Raw genomic sequence first — 25,457 nt, forward strand, 5'->3', positions numbered from 1 at the left:
AATATTTTTGTGGAAACCATGATGCATTTTTTGCCTCTCTGATGAACAGAAAGTTCAAAAGGACAGCATTTATTTGAAAAAATCTTTTGTGACATTATAAATGCTTGTACTGTCACTATTGATATATCGAATGCTCCCTTGCAGAATAAAAGTGTATTTTCAGTTTTCTATATTTATCTATATGTCTAATTACCTTTTGCTGATACATTTACAGCAAAACTGAGTTCTGACTGTTTGCTCCTTTTAAATGTACTGAGCCAGACATGCAGGGTTTTTTTTTCCTCTTAAGAGGTTAAGGCCTTTTAACCTGACACCAGAAATGTTTTGGTACACATGTAGAGTTTGTTTGAAGAAAACTGTTAATCGGCTGTTGGCGGCAGAATCAAACATCTGTTAGCTGCTCTCTAATCTGTTCCCTACACCTAAGACAGGTAACAGCAAATGAACTGCATCTGTACTTTCGCTGAATTGAACTGTAAGATTACCTTACCTTTCCCATGAATCTTCTTAAGGCCTTTGGTGAGGTGTACAACACAGCAACAGGAAGCTATTGATCATTTTCTTTCTTTAGAGCACATTGAATAGTTGATTATGCACACCTGCGTGATGTCAGATCTATTCACAACAGGTGGTAAGACATCTGCATCTTTGCCAATCAGCAGCACATTAAAGATCAGCTTGATGAGAAAGTTGTTGTTCTGAGTTGATGCAAATTCATCAAAGCTCAGCATATACAACAATCTCCCTCAGCATGAAGCTCGTAGAGCCCTTGTGTTTTTGTTCACCTAATCGAGAACGGGGTGGTGCTGACTTGGCTCAGGTTAATAATACCAGGGAACCTGTGTGACAAATTAATCCTTTTTATTTACTTTTGATAATAATTATTTGACATTTATCACTAGCATAGGTTTATCTAAAAATGTTTTTTTAAATAGACCATAGAATAGCTCTCAGGGGGGTTCTTTTTGGAAGTAAATTTTTGTATGAATACATAACTTAAAGTATTGGCTAAAATCTGTTAAACATTTAAGATCATATTGCACACAGGGAAAAAAGATACAGTTTTTGTGACAACATGCCATATTGTCACACTATATAAGGTAAGTTGTCACAATTGAAGGAAGCTATATATTATATATATATATATATATATATATATATATATATATATATATATATATATATATACAGTGCCTTGCGAAAGTATTCGGACCCTTGAACTTTGCGACCTTTTGCCACATATCAGGTTTCAAACAAAGATATAAAACTGTCATTTTTTGTGAAGAATCAACAACAAGTGGGACACAATCCTGAAGTGGAATGAAATTTATTGGATATTTCAAACTTTTTTAACAAATCAAAAACTGAAAAAGTGGGCGTGCAAAATTATTCGGCCCCCTTAAGTTAATACTTTGTAGCGCCACCTTTTGCTGCGATTACAGCTGTAAGTCGCTTGGGGTATGTCTCTATCAGTTCTGAAATTTTTGCCCATTCCTCTTTGCAGAACAGCTGGAGCTCAGTGAGGTTGGATGGAGAGCGTTTGTGAACAGCAGTTTTCAGTTCTTTCCACAGATTCTCGATTGGATTCAGGTCTGGACTTTGACTTGGCCATTCTAACACCTGGATATGTATGTTTTGGAACCATTCTATTGTAGATTTTGCTTTATGTTTTGGATCGTTGTCTTGTTGGAAGACAAATCTCCGTCCCAGTCTCAGGTCTTTTGAAGACTCCATCAGGTTTTCTTCCAGAATGGTCCTGTATTTGGCTCCATCCGTCTTCCCATAAATTTTAGCCATCTTCCCTGTCCCTGCTGAAGAAGGCCCAAACCATGATGCTGCCACCACCATGTTTGGCAGTGGGGATGGTGTGTTCAGGGCGATGAGCTGTGTTGCTTTTACGCCAAACATAACGTTTTGCATTGTTGCCAAAAAGTTCAATTTTGGTTTCATCTGACCAGAGCACCTTCTTCCACATGTTTGGTGTGTCTTCCTGGTGGCTTGTGGCAAACTTTAAATGACACTTTTTATGGATATCTTTAAGAAATGGCTTTCTTCTTGCCACTCTTCCATAAAGTCCAGATTTGTGCAGTATAACTGATAGTTGTCCTATGGACAGAGTCTCCCACCTCAGCTGTAGATCTCTGCAGTTCATCCAGAGTGATCATGGGCCTCTTGGCTGCATCTCTGATCAGTCTTCTCCTTGTATGAGTTGAATGTTTAGAGGGACGGCCAGGTCTTGGTAGATTTGCAGTGGTCTGATACTCCTTCCATCTTAATATTATCGCTTGCAGTGCTCCTTGGGATGTTTAAAGCTTCATGATGCTCTCTGCGCTTTAAACGGACCTCTGAGACTATCACAGTGCAGGTGCATTTATACGGAGACTTGATTACACACAGGTGGATTCTATTTATCATCCTTAGTCCTTTTGGTCAACACTGGATCATTCAGAGATCCTCACTCAACTTCTGGAGAGAGTTTGCTGCACTGAAAGTAAAGGAGCCGAATCATTTTGCATGCCCAATTTTTCAGTTTTTGATTCGTTAAAAAAGTTTGAAATATCCAATAAATTTCGTTCCACTTCATGATTGTGTCCCACTTGTTGATTCTTCACAAAAAATTACAGTACAGTACTTTATGTTTGAAGCCTGAAATATGGCAAAAGGTCGCAATGTCAAGGGGGCCGAATACTTTTGCAAGGCACTGTATGTGTGTGTGTTTAATAGGCTTTTCAGCAAAATGCACACAGTAAAACAATTATTAAACCTAAACCAATTTATGAAACAGAAAACATGTAAACATTACTTCACAAACATATCAGACAATTGGTTTGATGAACAAAAATGTAAATAATTGTAATTAAAGGAACTGTATATAAGAAATGTGTTTCAATTAATCATAAAATGGCCCTGATATGTCACTAGACATTAAGAAATCATGGTAATTTTAAAATACTTATATCACTGACAACAGTAGTCCAGCCAGGATATTATCATTTAAAAGTTGCAGCCCTCAACTGATGTTGACGTTGACATGTTGGGTTTTGGCCTGAAGCTCCACCCTCCACCTGTCGACCAATCACGAAGTCAGTAGTGTTTCTGTATCCGGGTTGCCAGATCTGCTCTAGTTACCACAGCTCCAGCTACAAATGTTCCTGCTGGATCCTGCAGCCTATCTGGCAACCTCAAGTCAGAGGGAGGGGGTGAGGGGATACATCGCTCTACAGTCATTTGAAAGTGATTGCAGTATAAGTTTTGGCCACAATCTTACATACACTTCCTTTATCATAACATATAAATTCATCATGTGACAACTTGCCCCAATATATATATGTGACATATAGCCCTTGTTTTTTGTGGATGTCCTATATTCTTCTTGCATAAAATGTCTACATTACAAATTTCCATTATTTGTCCACAGCAAAAAACACCGTCAGATATCTTTCCAGGAAGAGGCCGATCCAACTCTCAGTCCTATATAGGTCGGCCAATAGAGTTAGACAAGATCCTGCTGTCTAAAGTAAAGGTGCCACATACATTTGTCATCCATTCCTACACACGCCCCACCGTTTGCCAGCATTGCAAGAAGCTTCTCAAGGGCCTGTTCCGTCAGGGACTACAGTGCAAAGGTGGGAGCTTATCCTTAACATTTCAAGTTACGGGTGTTGAATTATTGTCTCTATTGCCATACAGTAATTGTTTAAGTGCCTTATTGCACACTATTGCACAATAGTAATGTGCCTCATCTAAATCCCCTCTGATCCTGATGTCATTTAAATTCTTTGTAATAAAAATGTTATGAACCCCAATTGAATAGGAAAGGGAAATAAACCCCTCATTACCTTTTCAAAATAACATTGCAGTTTATTCACAATAACCATACAACTAATTACACAAATGTGTTTAATATACGTTTTGCAAATATGTGCTCGGTGCATTGTATTTGGCGCTGAAAAGGCGTGTAGAGTTATTTTTGCGGCTGACCTTATTGCATATGCATTTTTAGGAGTTTCCCTTTCAGATGAAATTATGAGAGAAAGTATTTAAATAAATCATGCAAGGTGATTTACTAAGGTTTGCGCTTGTCAACATATTGGTGTTTTATTTGTGCCCAAAAAAAGCATGCCTTAAACCAAACACTTATTTGCACCGGTCTTGGTAGATTGCGTTGTCATTATGGAAATGATCCGGCTGCGTCTGTGTTCTTTAATTTACGCGTCGTCAGTAGATTGTGCACAGAACTTTCCACTGCCATCAGCGCTTTATGGGATTGCACTCTCACATTAATTTGCCTTGTTTAGTTAAACTGGCCCATAATATGAAACAGTATTAAATATTGGCTTAATTAGAAATAGCATATTAGCATACAACTTACAATTTCTGGCATATAAAAACACTTTGCCATGTTGAATGTTTAATTTAGTTCATGCTAGAAATAAATTGTATCTATCTATTACCTGTCTATTTTTAATAGCAATAATAGAGATGTTAAAACGGTGTGCTATGGTTGTGTACTGGCCATTCTGGCAAATGTAGTAGATCAAATGTAGCATTCCATGCAGAAATAAAATGTATATATGGCACAGTAGTACATAATACATGTTGCAAAAATAGTATGTGTAGTATTCCAAACATAACCTATCCTTAGTCTGTTTGGTGCCAATATTTTTAATGTATTTATGTTTGCTTTCCAGATCCTACATTCTGATAACACCGTACAGTTTAACAGATCATAGAATTTGTTGATCCTTTTGTGTCATCTAGAACAGAGCAAAAAATATACGGTGACACAACAGCTGCTTTTATATACGATATGTTTGTGTAAGAGGAATATATGGCATGTGCCAAGCAGTAAAGAGTGCAGTTGGCTGGGTTGTTACAAACAGCTTTAATGTTCATGTGTTCAATGTGCGAGGTCTCAGCCTGTCAGCCACCGGCACAACAGGAACTCATATGTTTATGTGCCAGATTGGTAGTAAACTCTCTCCCTCACTCCCCCCCTACCCCACCCCTTAACTCTTTCTCCCTCTCTCTCTGTTGCTCTGTCATTCTCTACTCTCTTTTCCCTCACACTGTCTCAGATTGCAAATTCAACTGCCATAAACGATGTGCACCCAAAGTGCCAAACAACTGCCTCGGAGAGGTGTCAAGAAACGGAGGCAAGTCTAACTTTAGTCAATGATCAACACTGAATTTTCACGACAAAAACAGCAATATTTATCTCACTAAACATTAAATGCTATGTGAACATCTTACTCCACATCTAACATAGTGTGCTCAGATGGAAAAAAAAACAAGAGTGATGTTGTTAGACTGAACCTGTTTGTTTATGTCACTGAAGCTGATTAACCTAAAATTGATATTTTCTATAATTTATATTATTATAATACCAGAGCCCAAAAAGTATATTCATGGTAAGCACCATCTGTTGTAAAGGCTAAAGAGCATAATGATATAACTGCAAAGGGGACTCTATTGTATAATTCCCCATTTATATTATAATGTATTAACATTTGAAACTGCTCATTTTCAAGTTCTGCTAGGGTTGGTGGTGTTAAACTGACAGCTTTTTTACACACATACATCACGTGACTTACATTGTCTTGCTATGCTTCAATCCCCTTCTTAACACGGCTCATAGATCTGTTGAGTCCCGGTGCTGAATCAGATGTGGTCATGGAGGAGGGTTGTGATGACCATGACGGGGACAGACATAGTCCACTTAATGATGACATGGAAGAGTCTCTGGTGGCAGACTCCGCTGCTCTTTTGGAAGCTGGACATGGTGAGCTTGGAGATTTCCAAGACCAAGACCCAGATGAATCCAACAGAATCATCAGGTAGCTCCTCGTCACCTCTAGAAGCACTACAAACAAAACAAATGTCAAATCATTCCAAAAACTTGCAAAATAAATAAATGACTACAAATGCACACTACCGTTCAAAAGTCTAGGCTTGGTAAGATGCTCACCAAGGCTGTGTTTATTTGATCAAATATACAGTAAAACAGTTTTGTATTAAAGGGGTGATGAATTGAGAAATCAACTTTCCTTGAACCTTTGATATATAAAAGGTGATGGTGTAATATAAGAATATCCTGTAAGTTTCAGAGCTAAAAACTTCCTTGTAAGTCAAAGAAAAGCTTTTATAGACACCAGGCCCAGAAAACGAGGCTCTTAAATCAATGGGTGCGTTTACATGCACGTTCTTAAGCTGATTATGCCTACAATGAACATGATCATGTAAATGTGGTAACCCGTTTTCTTTTATCGGAGTAAGGTCATAAACGGCGTAAAAATAAACCGTGACAGGTAGTTTTTTGCCTCTTACACCGATTTTGCACTGCATGTAAACGCATTAACCTGCTTTCTGTCGGCTTATTTAAGCGTAAAAATGTGATGGGTGACAAAAACGCAAACTTAGAGCAGATTTAAACACATCCAGACAGAGCGAGCTAGCGTTTTGCATGAAATAAGGACATATATGACAAACGCAGACTCTTTTAGACCCAGAAAATTGTAAAGATGTGTTGGTAAGATGCAGTGTTGGTAAGACGCATGAGGGATAATATGAGCTGTAAATCTCCCGCTGACACGGTGCACGCTTTATTTAACATCACAACTGACGTAACATTTGAAAAAATGAGAGTCAGATACGGAAATTATTATTTTTGACATCACTACAAGAAAATAACCTGGTTTATTAATAAAAACGCGGTTTACTTGCATTGTCAGTTTACTGGTTTGCTTGTAAATGGGGAAAACTGGTTATTTCAATAAGCTGATTTTTTGGAGTTATCAGCTTACTGGTGTGCATGTAAACGCACCCAATGACGTATTTGAAGGGTGAAACGCCACCTCTGTGTGTACGCTGCTTCTGAAGCCCCGTCCACCGACTCGTGGAGATAAACTGATCGCGTTACAGAGCAATAAACACGCTGAAGAGAGCAAGATAATAATTTGTAAACAAGACACAGACATTGGATTTGCAGACATATTGAGATTAAAACACAATGCTGTGCCTTCTATATTCGATATACGAAAGGAATGGTGCAACAACTTATGCGAGTAAAACACACTTATGCAAGTTTTTTTATATGCGATAGTAGCTATTGCATTGTTATAGATAGTATTGATTATGTGTAAGTGACGTGTCTAACAGAACATACCAGCATGCTGTCACAGGCTGGAGAATCCCTTATTTGGTAGTTCATTGCGATTGGGGTTCAGACTCCCAGGGCTCGCAAAGCCCAACGTACCAGGGCTATGTGTTTTCCAGGAGGGCTACCAAAACGGAACCATGTCGGCAGGCCGGTGAATCTTAAATAGCGTTCATTTGTTGATCTCCGTTGTGTTTGAAGAGCAATCACGCTTATATCCACCAATCACGCGGGCCAAGTAATAAAAAAAATTAAATCAATCAATTGCGGGTGGATGAGAGATAAATCATTGTTTGTTTGATAAATACGTTTTGAGATTGAGCCCCGTCAGAGAATTATTCCGGCTGCTTTCAAAACAATCCCTCCCTCACGAGTCCTCATGAGGAGAAGCTCATTAAATATGCAGATCTTATCCAATCCTAGCCGTGGGCATAGTCTGAGCCAAGTCTCCAGTGCGGCACGCCTATCAAAACCCAGCGTTCAGGAGAGAGCCTCAAAACCAGTGTAGAAAATAGCCTATTACTCTTAGCTTATTACGCTTTTTAAAGGGGGGGTGAAACACTCAGTTTCAGTCAATCTCATGTCAATCTTGAGTACCTATAGAGTAGTATTGCATCATTCATATCTCCGAAAAGTCTTTAATTTTATTATATTTATAAAAGAAATATGGGCTGTACCGAGTCTTTCCGGAAAAAAAAACGAGCGGCTGGAGGCGTATCGTGTGGGCGGAGCTAAAGAATGACGAGCACACACAAAGCAATGACGTCCTCAAGTGTGGAGAAGAAAACGTTACCCTAAATAAACCATGGCTATCAATCAGATTCAACTAACACATATATGATCCAGAATCAGATCCGGAGGCTAAAATAAATTGAACAGGAGAAACAGCAACAGCAGGACGTCCGTCTCTGTGGTATTACTGTATTTAGTGGCCTGTCAACATTTGTGTGTGTTAACTCGCAGTTTATGAGGACATGATTCGGTTTATGGACTATTGTATGCGACTAAACATTAGCAGTAGCAAGCAAAACGGTTTTGCACGTTAGACTAGTGTAACGTTATATAGAACAACAATGAAGTAACCGTTAGCGCATTTGAATGAATACACAATAAACAAGTGTATTTAAACACACACCATAGATCGCATGCTCCATTGATAAATTAACTAACGTTATACACGATCGTGTTGTTTACTGATGTTTACTTACGCTACGATAGCCAACAGCATAGACATTTGAAGCAGTTTTATTCACCACCTGCTTCCAAAGCAGGACCGTGAACCTTTATCGCTGGGACCCCGCCGTCAAAAACACACTTCTTTGGTAACTGTTGATTTCATGAAGTCCTGTGACAGCAGTGACCGTGGAGATCCACTTTGTGACGCGACTGAAGCGATGTTGTGCCGCTTCCCGTCATTTCTGCGTTCAAATCGGTTCAAATGCAGCGCTGCCTTCCTGGAATGCTGTGCTGAAGCGTTGAAGTCGCTTGACGTCACCCATAGGAATAAAGTGAAGAGCGGTGCGACAGGCGTGTTGCATGGACGACTGGATCTGCACCTGAGAGAGTGTTTATGGGCGTGCATTTCCTCTCTCGCTCTAGTCACGCGCGCACCCTTCCGGGAGAAGAGCCCGTACGGCCCATACAAGGACCTTCTGCTCTGTCGACGTCAAGCGGACTCATACTCAAAAAAAACTCTCCGAAACTTGTGAGAAACCGGAAGGAGTATTTTTAAAACACAAACTTAGTGTTTGAAACTATGTCTATTTTTAGGATGGGAATCTAAGTCTTTAACAGTGTAAAAAGCTCAGTATGCATGAAACAGCATTTCACCCCCCCCCCCCCTTTAATGTAAAATCATACGAACGGCATGACCTCAGATGACAGTATAAAAAAAAATAAGCCAGTTTATGAAATCTTTAAATATATTTTAAAATGTGATTTATTCCCAAGCCATTATATCAGTTTTCAGTATCACATGACTTGTCAGATCCTTTCTTATTATCATCAATATTGAAAACGTCTCTGCTTAATATTGCTTTGGAAACTATGATATGTTTTTTTTTCAGGATTCTTTGATGAATTGAAAGTTCAAAAGAACAGTAATATTCCTTCCTTGCTGAACAAAGACATCACGTTTTTTGTGTGTGTGACACTTACAGTATAACTATCATTTTATCAAATAAAAGTACCTAACAAATGCATAAAATAAATTCCTATACAGGACAAATATAAATAGTAGTCTTGCTGTGTTCTGGGTAACAATTTTAGTTAAAACATGTTGTTGTCTGTTTCTTTGAGGTCAAGTAGAAAATAAAAATATTAACTAAACGGTGAAAGTATTTGAATGCTATAAATCCTGACCTGCAATTGACATTTTCTAGAAGGTTTTGACATGTCACCGTGTTTGTAAGCCCTTCCACCAGCAACAACATCCCACTTATGCGGGTGGTTCAGTCTGTCAAACACACCAAGAGGAAAAGCAGCAGTGTTATGAAAGAAGGCTGGCTTGTGCATTTCACCAGCAAAGACACATTGGTAAGTGCTCTGGGTTTCCATTATAAACCTTATGCATTCATATGTGAATTTCCCTTTCTGTACCTGATCATTTCTCCTATCTGTTGCTTTTCCCCCACATTAGCGTAAGAGACATTACTGGCGACTTGACAGCAAGTGTATTACCCTGTTCCAGAATGACAGCGGGAGCAAATACTATAAGGTGACTTCAAATATTAGGTCAAAGCTTGACACTTGAAACTCACATTAGCAAATAAATCTAGGAAGTATCTAGAGGGCTTTCATCATTTCTTCAGAGAACGTTGATAGTTTGTCTTGATAGGTTTCATGGATCGCTGCACAGATCGGATCCACATGCATGTCTCTGCAATAACATTGAGGTTTCAGCTTTCAGATAGACCTCTGAACTCTCTCCAACAGGAAATTCCTCTATCTGAGGTGCTGTCTCTGGAAGCAGCGAAAACATTCAACCTTCTCCCTGAGGGTGCCAACCCACATTGCTTTGAGATTGCCACAACATCTCTGGTGTACTATGTAGGAGAGAACCTGGCTACGTCGGGCTACGGAAGCAGCGTGCTTGTTAGCGGCGTGGGACAGGACGTGGCCCGCATGTGGGAGATGGCCATCCAGCACGCACTTATGCCTGTCATCGCCAAGGGCATATCTCACGGCAGCCATCACAGCTACCACAGTATGAACTTCATGGTGAAACATTTAAGGGCTTGTCCTAAGACCCTTAGAATGATTCAAAGGGGGAAAACACTAAAAATACAGAATTATTTTGTCCAAAATTGTACACTTTGCTTCAGCCAGAAAACTGCAGGGCAACTATAACTGTGTCCAAATTTGTGCACGAGTATGTACTGCATTTGAAAAATACCTTTTTGCTCATTATTCAAATACATTCTATAAGAATGCAAGAGTGTAGTATTAATACAATCCATATATACAACAGCTGGCATATTGACATTGCCATGAGACATGCGATATTCACTGATCTCACTTTTTTCAGAAATTATTTCTTTAAATTACATCCAGACATTCTGGACAATACACTAATTTATGGCTCTTTATTATACCCATTAAGCAAAATAAGCACAATATATGTATTTAATCATGTTTATGATGATCAACTGGATGAAAATGAAATTACAATTATATTACAACGATATATTTTTTTTTTACAGTGAAAAAGTGTGCTTGCCAAACCCTGTATTATTTTATTATTATTTATATATTATCATTATTATCATAGTATTTATTAATATTTGGAATTATTTATTTATTTATTTCAACTTTTAGTTTGTTTTATTATTTTATTTTAATTATATATATAAATACAGCACACACACACACATTATATATATATATATATATATATATATATATATATATATATATATATATATATATATACACACACACATATACATATATATACACATATACATTCATATACTTATATATATATAGAAAAGTTAAAGAATTTTAAGCAAAAATTACTACAACTGATATAAAAATAAATTATATGCACACACACATACATACATACATACATACATACATACATACATTAATGTATATATACATATTCGGTATATATAATATATACATTTATATATTTATGTCAGTTGTAGTAATTTTGCTTCTTTAACTTTTTTTATTTCAGTTATTTGCAAAATCATCATTTCTAATTTTCTTTTAATTTTTTTTTGACTATTTCTTTTTGTTTGACTTTGACTTCAATTTAATTTCATCTTTATTTCAATAATAAAATCACTGGGCCTCCTCACATCAGTATTGTGCGGTTTAATTTCTAATTTGTTGTTGCTTTTTTAAAAGATGATTTTGAAGAAGAAAAAAACCCCTCTTAAAATGTATTACGTATTGTCAAGTATTTCTTTTCCTGGTAGAATAAATTAGTAAAGGTGTAAATCTGAGGCTGTGGCATTCAATACCAGAGAGACATAATGAGATTTTTTGTTTTGTTTTGTTTTGTTTTTTTACACCAACAGAAGAGGTCTCCATTAGCATCTCTGTATCCAACTGCCAGATCCAGGAGAATGTGGTAAACATTTATGCTGTTTTTTTATATTTTGAGACATAATATCTCATATTCTTTCTGTATCAAGCTTTCCGTTTCTGTGTGCAAGAGCTCACTGTTCCTGTCGGTTTGCCGATACCTGCAACCTTGAGTTCCAGTGTGATATAAACACACAATGCCTCTTGGAGATTATTTTGATTACCTGCTTGGCCATGGGGTTGCCATGGTTACTCAAGTCTTTCTGACACAGTCCTAGTGAGATGTAGAAATACTGTAGCTCTTTAGACTACTGGTTTGAATTCAGCCATTGTTACAGTACAAAATAAAAAAAAGAGTAGATCCGAAGAAATCTGATGTACCAAGCAATGCTTCTGAGCTTAGGGAACAGCCCATTTTGGCACATACTCTTACATTTTGTTTCTGTTTTTCTTACAGGATATTAGCACAGTGTATCAGATTTTCCCTGATGAAGTACTTGGCTCTGGGCAATTTGGCATTGTCTATGGAGGTAATGTATCAGTCTATTTACACGGAGTTCTTTGACATGGGCATCCAGTGAGGAAATGTTTTGGAATCTGTATACTAGGAGAATATTTCATACATATTTTACTGTATTCAAATATTGTAATATTTAAATGCAGTACAGAACTAAAGAACAAATGTAGTACAATGAGGATAAACCTTTGTCTAATATTCACAGTAAATAGGCATTTACATTATAGCCATACTTCATATCTGATTAATGAATGATAAAAACGCACAAAATCCTTTCTGATATAATACAGGGAAACACAGAAAAACAGGAAGAGATGTTGCCATCAAGATCATAGATAAGCTGCGATTTCCTACCAAGCAGGAAAGTCAACTGCGCAATGAAGTTGCTATTCTTCAGGTAAATACAAAGGCTGCTATTTTATATTATATATATATATATATATATATATATATATATATATATATATATATATATATATATATATATATATATATATATATATATATATATATATATATGCACATTGTAAAAAAATTTGGTTGGTTTTTGTTGGTTTAACTTAAAAAAAAGTAAGTAACCTGGTTGCCTTCAAATTTTGAGTTTATTAAAATAAAAAATTTGAGTTGATACAATGAAGGAAATTTGTTTAATAAATAGAAACTCAAAATATTTTTGTATCTGAACCACATAAAAAATGTGATAAGTCATGAAAATAGCACTATTTGGCATGTTTGACTGCATCAAAATAAAACATAGAAATAAGACACACACAATTACCCAATATGCTTACAAAATCTTTTAATAATATTTCAATAAAGGTTGTCGAATCTTAAAAAAATTGTCATTGTATTAACTCTAAATTTTAATTTCAATGAACTCAAAATTAAGGCACCCAGGTAACTTTTTTTCTAAATAATTTTTTACAGTATATATATATATATATATATATATATATATATATATATATATATATATATATATATATATATATATATATATATATATATATATTAGTGCTGGCCAATCAATCATCATCATGATTCATCACATACAAAATAAAAGTTTGTGTTTACATAATATATGCTTGTACAGTGTATAATTATTATGTATTTTTTAATACACACACATATACATGTCTATATTTAAGAAATATTTGCATGTATATACTGTATATATTTATATAATTATATTATATACAAATATAAATATTATATAAGGTTTGTAAAAAAAAAAAACCTGTAAATAATCGTGATAATAATATGATTCAAATTTTGTGCTGTAATCATTTCACAATTACTCTCTCAATTAATGTAGAAACAACTTAAAGACAGTATATTTTAAATATTTGTGGCATCTTTTTATGAATGAAGGCCAGTATCTGATACTAATACTCACTGATATTAATACTCACATAGACAGGACATTCACAGACCTGATCAGATATAATGTAACGCTAGCCAAATGATGACAGAAGAAACAGATGCTGCATTAATTGCATTAAATATGTTTAAACTGAAAAAAATAATTGCATGTGCTAGTTTTTAACATCACTATTAATATATATATATATATATATATATATATATATATATATATATATATATATATATATATATATATATATATATATATATATATATATATATATACACACACACACAGAGTATATATGGTTGCACTTTATATATACAGGTCCTTCTCAAAAAATTTGCATATGTGAAAAAAGTTGTAGTAATGATAAAAATTAAACTTTCATATATTTTAGATTCATTGCACACCAACTGAAATACTTCAGTCTTTTATTGTTTTAATACTGATGATTTTGGCATACAGCTCATGAAAATCTCAAAAAATTAGCATATCATGAAAAGGTTCTCTAAACGAGCTATTAACCTAATCATCTGAATCAACTAATTAACTCTAAACACCTGCAAAAGATTCCTGAGGCTTTTAAAATCTCCCAGCCTGGTTCATTACTCAAAACCGCAATCATGGGTAAGACTGCCGACCTGACTGCTGTCCAGAAGGCCATCATTGACACCCTCAAGCAGGACATTTTTTCACTATAGTTTAGAAAATGGTAATAAAATAACTCTTGTCAGAACAAATTCATCTTGATAAATGTCAGATATCTTTGATAGAAATGTATGTAATGGATTACAATCAACCAATCATCTGTCAGCTGTTAAATTTAACTACACAATTAGATAATATCAATTTAGGTCCACCAATGACCAAGCAATGCTTCATTTTGTTCAGTCTGTGGTGTAAAAGGTTGCATTAGCAATTAAAGAAAAAACACTTAAGTAAAGCATGGTCAGGTCAAAGTATCAGAATCATTTATTCCCAAGTTTTTATAAAGTGTACTGGTAGTCCACTATATGAAGAATTTTTGGATATAATAGTTTACTTTGTTGCTATCCTCGCTTAAATAAATGAACTATAGTGTCCTGCACCCACTAGTAAAAAAATTATATCTGGTGTCTGAATAATTTTTGGTTTGACTGTATAAATATATTTATTATGCACATTGAATACTACTACTTCTACTGATAACAATTAAATATATTTGTATGTAATAATATTATTCAGTATATTATGAATAATAATATTTTTAAAGGCATATTAAATCCAAATTTGTACATAAAAATTATTTAGATTAAACATTTATAATACAGTATTGGCAATTTTCAAATTAAATACAGATGTCATAACTGTCCTCTGCAGAACCTCCACCATCCCGGCATTGTCAACCTTGAGTGCATGTTTGAGACACCGGAGCGTGTCTTTGTTGTCATGGAAAAGCTCCATGGCGACATGCTGGAGATGATACTGTCAAGTGAGAAGGGAAGGCTGCCAGAACGCATCACCAAGTTTCTCGTTACGCAGGTACATCTCACAGGCACCGCACGCCGCAACAATGGCAGAATCGTTATACAACTCAATCCCATATAAATATTTGAAAATAAATTGGAACGCTTTCCATTTTAATTTACAAGTTCTTTTGTTTTATTCCATATTGCGATAATAACACTGTTCCGCTCCTTTCCCAGATTCTCGTCGCTCTCCGCCACCTTCACTTCAAGAACATCGTTCACTGTGACCTCAAACCTGAGAATGTTTTGTTAGCCTCCGCTGACTCTTTTCCACAAGTGAGTAAAATCCCAACGGAACGAGAAGCGACAACAAAAGAAAGGAAATATCTGAATGAAGTGAGGCCACACCGAAATGAACATAAATGGATCTGTTTTTGTAAATGTGCAAGAATAAAAGATGGTAATTATAGCGTTCTCATGGTGTGTTCGAGGCACAGGGTTGTGTGTGTCTCTACATTCTAATGAAAGATTTCTAAATTATCCTCCCATTGTTTCTTCTGTCTACTGCACAAGCTTGTCTCTGGAAGCTCTCAAGCAGAAAGATGACTCACTGTTTGAGCGCAGGCAAACATTTCGGAAGAATACTAAACAAATCACTGCGTGTCATTTACAAATATTTTGCAGAGGTGGAAGCAGAGCTAGAGCTGTCAACATCTGAGCTCGTATCCTCAGGTGCTTGTTGCTGTGCTTAAGCAAACGATTTAAAGGTAGAAAGCCCTAGATCAGCAGGAGATACATTGTAACCACATCCAACTGGGTGATAATTTCACTCGACTTTCGTTCAGACCGTGACAACTGATCATTACGGCGTCTGTGGTGTTAAAAGCTAGCGCAAGAACAAAAGGATGTTATTTTTTTGGTCTTTTGTGCATCTCAGTCCTAGTCGAGTAAAATAGCCAGTTCCTCCCGGTGTGTCTGCTTATTGTGAAGCTCATTATTCCTGGGTTTGTCTTGCAGGTGAAGCTGTGTGATTTCGGTTTTGCACGTATTATTGGCGAGAAGTCTTTTAGGCGTTCGGTGGTAGGCACCCCTGCGTACCTCGCCCCGGAGGTGCTTCGGAACAAGGGCTACAACCGCTCTCTGGACATGTGGTCCGTGGGTGTCATCGTCTACGTCAGTCTCAGCGGGACGTTCCCCTTTAATGAGGATGAGGACATTCACGATCAAATCCAAAATGCTGCTTTTATGTACCCACCCAACCCCTGGAAAACAGTGACACCAGAGGGTAAGTTTTGGGGGGACACAACCATCAATGAATGTGAAGTTTAAAGGTTTACCCGAAAACATTTCAATTCCGTCGTTTCAAACCTGTACGAGGAAAACAAAAGAATATATATATATTTATGTATTTTTAAAAATGTTACGGTCAGAACAATGAAAGTCTTTCGGGTGAGACTGTTGACTTTCACTGTACAGACAAAGATTGTTTAAAAAAAATATTTGTTCGTGTTCCACAGAAGAGAGTCCCACAGGAAAGGAATTTTAATTTTTAGATAAACTACCCCTTTAACAACAAAACTCCAAATTAAATTTTGTAGTACATACATACTGATAACTATTTAAACCAAGTCAGCTAGCTGTAACCGCTCTTATCTGGAAGCGGTTTAGAGTCCTAAATGTGTGTGTTTATCCTCAAAAATGTAAGTGGTAATCCAGTCAGAGAGCTATTTTTTGAATCCCATCTCACATACGGATAACCTTATTAGGATAGTTATTGTGACTTAGCTTCCATTAGCTAATATCACTGCCAATCTACAAATATGAGCTCTATGTACTGCTATTTCTGCTACTGATATTCTCCTAGACATTAAACTCTATTTTGAAGTCATACTTCAGCTTGATGTTCCGGTTGTTCAAATTATCATGTACGCATAGATGACCTCAACTCGCCCAAATCATTCTCACTTGGGTCATGGTTCACAATCTAAGAAGGTATGGTCAGTATTAATTCAAAGTAAAGGCCTGAATTGAGGCCTTGGATAGGTAATATTTACCTTTAAGTCAAATGCAATCTTTACGAATAGAATTGACCTTCATCTCATTACCTTAACTAGATTTTTGATGCCCTCACCTTTGACCCTGTTTATTTACTAATTCCCTCTTTCTTCCTCATTAAAATAGCAAGAGAACCAGAGACCACACTTTACTTCCTTGAGAACACTGGCAATTGGAACAAATTATTCGCATAGACTTTTATTTATTTATATAGTTTGGCTGGTATCAAGTATGGCCATTTTAACAATTACTTTCTGTTTTTGAAACGGTTTTAATTGAATTTGTTGCCGTTTACTGTGAAGTGAAAACAATTAATTGGCATAACAGAGTATCGCAAAAGCGCTTTACAAAACAATTGGGGAAATTACAGACCAAAGAAGAAGTTAGATTAATTTTTACTGCAATGCATGTACATCTCTGTTATTTGAAAAAAATAAAAAATATATATTAGAATATAATAAATCATTTCAATATAAATGCATTTCACAATATATTAAATCTTGAAACTTGTGTAGTCACTTTGCGTGCTACCAAGGTGATTGTAAACTGTGTAAATGTGGGAGAGAGAGAGAGCTGAAAGAGAAGGAAGGGGTAAAGAGAAAAGATGAAGAGAAGAGAGGGCAAGGGTTAAAGAAAGAGATTGGTGAGAGCGTGCTCAATTTTTGTTACGACCCATTCATGTGTATAATGCCAAGCGATCCCTCAGACTAAAGCGCAGAGGCCTCAAGGTTAAGAAACTTTGGAGTGTCTCGGAAATTTGTGACCCCTGAAATAATGTTAACATGATGTTGGTTTTGCTCATTATCCCTCTGGACACAAAATCCCTCAGGTTTTCCACCACAGTCCGGTCACTGACAACCTGTTTTGTTGTTACAGCAATTGACCTCATTAATAACCTGCTGCAAGTCAAAATGAGGAAGCGCTACAGCGTGGACAAGTCTCTCAGCCATCCCTGGTTACAGGTTAGTAGATAATGACTTTGATATGCCCTGTATAAAAATAACTATGATATACACACAAAAAAAGTTCAGTTTTTCCCTCAGACACATTAGGCAGCTGAAATAGAGGTGGAATTACCCCTTCATATCGGTGTTAGAGAACATTAACGTCTTAAGGCAATAATAACCTGTACAGTGCTACAGAGTACACATACTATGAAACTTGCAAAATACATTTCGAAATTTGTATGACATCTGTGTTAAATATATATTAATTAAATATTTAAAAAATATACTGTTGTTCAAGTGCATGAATGTTTTTCATCATGTTACTATGTTTAAGAGTAAAAATGTAGAATGATGAAATAAAATGAATCTCATTATTCTGTCTTTATATAAATAAATATACAATAGCAAACCGAATGAAATGTTTTTGGATATTAATTGCAATTGCAGATAAATGTCCGAAATGTTAATTGTTAATTTTAATAATTGTTAATTACAAGTACATGATAGTTTAAATGAATATTGAATGCAGTTAGAGTGCTTTTTTGACCCACTTATGTAGTACATCTTTATTTGTCATTTGCTGACAAACATAAATATACTAATAATGTCATTTCTGTTGAATGTCATGCATAGAAATATATTTGTAATGGAGAAGTTCAAATGTAATAATGAACACAGTTCAAATTATAATCTAGTATGTGCTGTTAGTCAACACATCAAAATAACTACTTCAAAGCATAAAACATTATCAACAAATTAACTTTTTAATTTGACATTATTATGAAGTGCACTTTAAAAAACATTTAAGTGTGTTAAATGTAATTAAATTGTACTCCAAGTACAAAAGTGGCCTTTTATTTGATTAATAATTTGTTAGCTGCAAGTATACACATTTACAGATATTGACATGTTTTATTCATATTATTTCTAATAATATGTCTAAATTATAAACTTTTTTTAGCAGTGTGGAACACTAAAAATAAATCTAAAAACAGATATTTTTGACCACTAAAAATGTCTTTATGACAGGACTACCAGATGTGGCTGGACCTTCGGACTCTGGAGTGCAAAATGCTGGAGCGATATATCACCCATGAAAGCGATGATTTGCGCTGGGAGCATTTTGCAGAACAAAATGGCCTTCAGTACCCAGCCCACTTAATCAACCCTCATGCCGATGTCCGTGAAGAGGCGGAGTCTGACGAGCTTGTGATGGGCATGCTCAGCGACAGAGTCAGTGTTCTGTAAATTGCTGCCTGCCCCTTTAAGGGCACCATGACGGAACTCAAGCCAATATACCACGAAATCACCGCTTTAATCAACAGTAAATTACTTGACAATTCCAAACAGAAGTACTGCACAATTTCATTTAACAGTAAACTACAGATCAAGCACAAATTTCATTAAACACACAGTGCCTAAACCACAAAAGCCAACCAAGCCATACATTACGTAGACAAAAACAATCATACCCAAATATATAACAATAATGCATTACAACAATAACAAAAATCATCAAACAAACTGCACAAACTTACACGATCAAAAATAAATCTGTTTTGTTTTTTGCCATTAACTGGCATGACAGTAAAAAAAACTGTATCAAGAAGTCATATATGAAACAGGTTATAAAATGAACTTATCAAGCCTTTTTAATTAATTAACTTATTAATATTAAATTATTCAGCTATGGAAAGACCATTAATACCACATATTTTGTGGTGACCTGTTGCATCATGATAACTTGACAAAATAGAGAACATTTATAGCTTTTGTGGTTTTGTGTTCATGTGCTTATGAATGTAGTGTGTGTGCGTGCGTGCGTGCGTGTGTGTGTGTGTGTTACTTTGGGGGTTGGTTATGTTTGTGTTCTGTGCAAGTGTAAGACAGCAAAACAACACTGCCTGTGAACTGGAGATGTTTTCCCTTTTGCTTTCTCTAGATATGTTGGGATAATAAAGTGCAGCTGGTTGTGTACGCATAAAATAATATGTGCTCATGACAGATTTTCAGTGTGTTTCTTTCAGTGTTCCCTTTAAATGAAAGTGCACCCCTAATGTTCTCATAATCTGTTCTGTCCAAAAGGCTGATTAATATGTTCACAAAATATTTTTGTTAGCTATATAATTATGGGCTGGAATGAGTGCACAGAATGGCAGTTTGGAATATAATAGGGCAAAGGTGAGTGATAAAGCCATAGTGCTTAGAAAGGATCATATACTGTGGGCTAGTGTTTCTGGCACGATGCTGCTTCCTCTTCAAATCAAGTAGGTGTTATTCGCGGTGTGCCCTCAGGAAAGGTGCTTCCTAATCGACAGATGGCGCTGTATGCTTATGCAGCATTAAAGAGCCTGAAAGTTGGTTCAGTGGGACAGGACAGACCTCTCAACACGTTTTACTAGATCGTTGAAACAATAATAAGAATAATTCAAACAACTAGCAGCAAGGAATTGATATGACATAGCATATTTAACAAATGTGTAATTATGGAAAGTTTAATAAGTAGGCCAAAGGAGGGTAGTTTAAAAATAACTTTAGTCGTGAAAAAGCCACATTTGATAACGAGGCTGTGAGGGCACCTGCCGTATTTTAAATGTCAGGATTTTCAACAACACTATTTTTTTTTTTGTTGTGAAGATTATTATCCATCGTTAGCCAATAATAATTACCAAATGATTAGCTAAACTCTTTTGAACAAACTGTCTGAAAAAAATAAAGAAAATATGGATGTTTTAAAAGTCCTTGTGTGACTTGAATCTTGAGGCAACAATAACAGACAAATTATATTTTCCCATACATAGGCCATATACATATAGTGTCCTCCACGAATATTGGCATATTTGGTAAATATGAGAATGTGAAAATGATTCTACATTGTTTATCTTTTTTATCTTTCATTCGAAAATGCACGAAATGCTAACCTTTCATTGAGGTAAAACAAATGAAAGTGGGGGAAACTTACATTACGAAATAAATGTTTTTCTTCGATGCATGTTGGCCACAATTATTGTCACCCCTACTAAATACGTAAAATAGCCTATATCTGAATTAGACTACCACAATTAAGTTGTTTTATTTTTTTAATCGCACCAGGGTGAGCGTGGAATTGTTCAGCCATGACTTCCTCAACACAGCAGTAGCCTATACATATGAGGAAACACAAAGGCCAAATTCCCTTAATCTTTCATCAGGCTATCCAGCTCATCTCAAAATACATTTTGCCAGTTTAATTTAAAAAAATCCCATTCTGAAACAGCAGTCGGTGTTTATGAATCATTTACACAACGCCACCAGCAGCCTATTCCTGGACAAGAGATGACGAGCTCGTAAAGCTACTAAAAGAAAGGGAAGAATCTTACAGATGGGCTGTCTATCGAGTTACGCATCGTTTGAGTCTGTTTTTTCTCTCTCTCGTCCAAACTCCTCCCCACAATAGATGGAGAATAGAGCCAACAGTGCAGGTGTTACACGACCAAAGCAAAATGTAGGCTACTGTATATGAGTTATCTTTTAAAAAAAATAAGAAATTCGATTAAAAACATGGATTCAAATATTGTGAACATAAAAAAACAGACTACAGTGAAGCCTACTATAAATCACATCAACAAAATTAAAAATATATATAAATACAGTGTAAAATAAAATTAATTAAAAAATTATAAGAGAAAGATTCTTTATAAATCGCACATTTTTATAAATTGTTCTGATAGCATTTCAGGCCGGTCATGCAAGCTAAACAATTTTTAATGGAAATGAAAATAGCCTGATATTGGCTATACGTGAATTGGCCCTATTTTAAAACTACAAGAACATTTAATTAAGTCCTTAAATCTTTCAGCAGAATGTCCACAATGGCAAAAGGCTTAATTACCGTCTTTAAAATAAAATAAAAAACCATTGAAGAACTTTTAACAACGCGCAATTCATTTCATGCTTTCTCAAGAACAAACGATAAACACATTAACAGAGCGTTATTTAATATCTGCATTTCCTGGGACAATAGTCAAGTAGGCCTAATATAAAAGCAATACGTGCTTAAATTATGCCTTAAAAGATTTCTTATTAACACATTTGTCTTTTTTCTAGCATAGCTACGATGATCTGCTGAAGTTGCACATGTTTTACTCGGAAAATAGTTAGTATGCAAATGAAGAATCACAGCTTTGACAGTGAGTAACCATATGTTCGGCAATTGCATATTAAAAAAAGGAGAGAGACAGAGATATATCCTGAAAGGATTGTTGCCGTAGTAACTCAGTTTTCCTTCATCCTGGCTGCGTTGGCACAGACAATTTCACCAAAGGAAAACAAATAGTTTCGCACGTCTGAATTATTTGGTTCTGTCAGACAAAACACGAAAATATTTTCCCCGAATCCGCGTTGAGCAGAAAACATGAAACCAGACGGTGCAAAAAAAATTGCCGAATAAATGACTTTTCAGTTCACGAGTCAAACAGTTAGGTTACGTTCTCTCTTTGTTTGTGTGCTATTCATTTCAAACGATAGCTTTATTATTATTTTCGGAATTTAAATAGAAATAGCGGCCAATGTGTTATTATTCTTTGGTGAAAAAGTAGCCTAGGCTATTTGATAGACTTTTATTAACGTTTATTAGGCCTATTTGTTTTCAATTAACTAGGCTATTAGTCAGGAATGTTTTATTTATTTATGGCATTATGCATAATATCTTGTACCTCGAATCAGACAGGTCTCACAACTGGACATAAACGACCAATCAATTGAAATCTTGATTATTTGAAAACAGGTTGCGCGTGGCAGACAGCTCTGCAGAACGTGCACGTGCAGTTAGTTGTATGCTGCTTCGCGCGCGACAGGTTCATCAACCCCCATGTTATTCTCTGCTCCCGCAACGGAGGACATTAAAAGAGAGATTAAACATGTTCGAAGAAAAGGCTTTAAGTTTATAGTCAATTTGATATCATCATTCTGCCAGCTAGAATTTTTTTTTTTTTTCTCTGAGACGAATGTTGGCCTTATAATGGATCGAAGAATAGCTTAAAATACTCCCCAAATTTAGCTTGAACGGTCTAGTAAAATAACATTGTAATTATTAAAAGATAAAGCTAAAATACACGTGATATGAAATCAAATAACAACTAATGTAATGCTTGGTTTTAGTACAAATAAATGTTTCTGATCATGTCAAATATCTGTTAAAACTGTTTTTAAATAACGCTACCAATTAAATTTTAGGTTCAACACATTTTAAATGCAGGTTTTTGTCTCATTATAACAATGATTATAGTGTTTAGGTAGGGCGCTAGGGGACGCCAAAACAGAAATTGTTACAGATTTGACAAACCAATAGAAAATATACATAAAGAAAGGGTAGCTAGGCCTATATATAAGTAAATATGTAAAACAAAACAAAACAGTTAAATAATAATACTAAATTATTGTAATCAATCATTCAGTTTGGCATATTAAAAATGTTCATTCTTTTTTATATAGACACACTTTTGTGTCCATTTTTGTCACGTCATTTTCATATTTCAGAGTTTCAACTTGATTTTCTTTGTTAGTAATTCAGTTCAAAGTGGTTAAGGGTGCAGTCATCTGCAGGTTGCCACTTTGAAATGTAGTAGAAACTAACTGAAAGTTTTTAATTTTAGTGGGTTGGCATTTTTTTATAGTCTATAGCCCTACCACACAATCTATTAATCTACATCTAAGGCACTGAGCAATATGTGAACTGGGTATTTGAGTATTTAAATGAATGAATCAAACTAAACCTAAAGGTTTATACTTTTGGTTAACTTTTGTCAGAGAACTAGCCCTCATGGATTGCCTGTGCTTAGTGTATACACCTCGAAACCTTCATTTTCACTTAAAATATATCCTCCTGTTCTGAATTTCTCCATTGGGAAGTTGTTCAGCTGACAAATTAGACTAGCTAAATATTATGATAACCTTTTCCATCCTAATTTGTAGTGCAGCCTGCACACATGCTAGGATCAACATCAATTACAGTGCAACATTTCAAGTGCGTGGTTCAGAGAAATGTCAGGGAGTCAGCGAAGGGGAACGTGGGGTTTTCGGGGTGGGAGCCGACGGGTCAGTATTCATTTCTGTTAACTCCGAATTTTACTTTGCACAAAATGCTGTACGACCAATCTTTACACGGATCGCCTCAAGAATCTTGAACCTGTGAAGATTTCATTTAAACTGCTTGTTGTTTGGGCAACAGAGGCTCATGCTAATTTCTGCGCAGAACGGCCATCCGGCTGTGTAAACGGTTTTCTCAAGCGAAGCAAAGAAACAAAAATAGCCGTTATGCCACCACACCTAACGTGTTGCTAAATGAGGTTATTCTGAGTCTGACAGAACCCACTGCCTGGGCCACTGAGAAGGCCCTCTGTGGTGGGAATTCAATAGTTGGTGGTGGCTCGCACACTCTCGCCTCATGGCGGAAATGAAGCGATGGTCAGGTCCATTTCCGTCCAATGAAAACCATCCCCCCAAACAAATGACCACCCCTTCATCCTAACTGAGGCAAAAGCTGCGTTTGGGCAGAGTGGATGCACAGGGATTCTCTGCGTGTTTGCGTGCTATGTGGTGGAGATTAGTGGGATTACAGGCTTGGCAGAGGGTGGTGGTGGGAGATTAAAGGCCTTCCTCTGCACAGCAGGGCAATTTTAGTGCGGCTTCGGCAGGCGAGGTTGGACAGTCTTAACTGCAACATGAAATATCTGTGGTGTGTAGATGATTGCTCTGCTCCTGTAGAACTGACTGTACATGCAGTATAGCTTTAAACAACTACGTCAATGTAGGTCATTCAATGATGATTATAACACAATTTCAACGTGTTCTTATACTTATCTGTAAATTCATTCACTCAAAACCGACCCTAAGAATGCAATCCTGCAGCTGAGCACTTTTAAAGAGCTCTTTAAATGCATTCCTTCACTTAAACATTTGCACCTGACCTCTTTCCTTATTAGTGACAAGCTTCTTAGGCTATAGCTGATAGTGTGTAATTATGTAATGTTGTCGGGTCTTGACATTAGGTGGAAGCATGGCACTATAGCCATCAGATGCACATGACTTTGAAATATATAATCAGCATTATTTAAACATTTTTTACAATAAAACAAAAATGTTCAGTTTTTGAAAAACAAAAAACATGAAAGTGGACAAGTATTCAAGGAAACATTGCCTGCAAAGTTGAGATGATATATTCCCCCAATGTTTTTGCATCAACAGGCACTCAGTGGTTTCTGATAGAGTTACAAAATGCCTTTACATCATCTCCAATTTGAAAATGAATGATAGAATTATCATTTTAAATTTCACAATTTCGATTAAAAAAAACTTTGTTAAAAAGCTTGTGCCACTTAACATGCTGTTTGTAAGCTAATTGCATTTAATGTAGGTTGCGGTTAAGCTAGGCTTTATAAAATAATTTATA

At 35.9% G+C, this 25,457-nt stretch overlaps 1 protein-coding gene across 1 annotated transcript in view; it reads left to right on the plus strand.

Moving 5' to 3' along the window:
- Positions 1-20,030, plus strand: part of prkd1 (protein kinase D1) — a 55,317-nt gene extending 35,287 nt beyond the window's left edge. Inside the window, exons 6-19 of the mRNA XM_067455194.1 lie at positions 3,419-3,626; positions 5,079-5,156; positions 5,639-5,837; positions 9,568-9,691; positions 9,795-9,872; positions 10,091-10,361; positions 11,686-11,738; positions 12,150-12,222; positions 12,500-12,606; positions 14,938-15,099; positions 15,264-15,362; positions 16,044-16,311; positions 17,958-18,043; positions 19,058-20,030. Of these exons, the coding sequence (XP_067311295.1) occupies positions 3,419-3,626; positions 5,079-5,156; positions 5,639-5,837; positions 9,568-9,691; positions 9,795-9,872; positions 10,091-10,361; positions 11,686-11,738; positions 12,150-12,222; positions 12,500-12,606; positions 14,938-15,099; positions 15,264-15,362; positions 16,044-16,311; positions 17,958-18,043; positions 19,058-19,276 (2,025 nt within the window). The 3' untranslated portion in view covers positions 19,277-20,030. The remainder of the gene's footprint in view (positions 1-3,418; positions 3,627-5,078; positions 5,157-5,638; positions 5,838-9,567; positions 9,692-9,794; positions 9,873-10,090; positions 10,362-11,685; positions 11,739-12,149; positions 12,223-12,499; positions 12,607-14,937; positions 15,100-15,263; positions 15,363-16,043; positions 16,312-17,957; positions 18,044-19,057) is intronic.
- Positions 20,031-25,457: the final 5,427 nt, after the last annotated feature.

Source organism: Pseudorasbora parva, chromosome 10 (assembly GCF_024679245.1).
Source record: "Pseudorasbora parva isolate DD20220531a chromosome 10, ASM2467924v1, whole genome shotgun sequence".
Lineage (NCBI taxonomy): Eukaryota > Metazoa > Chordata > Actinopteri > Cypriniformes > Gobionidae > Pseudorasbora > Pseudorasbora parva.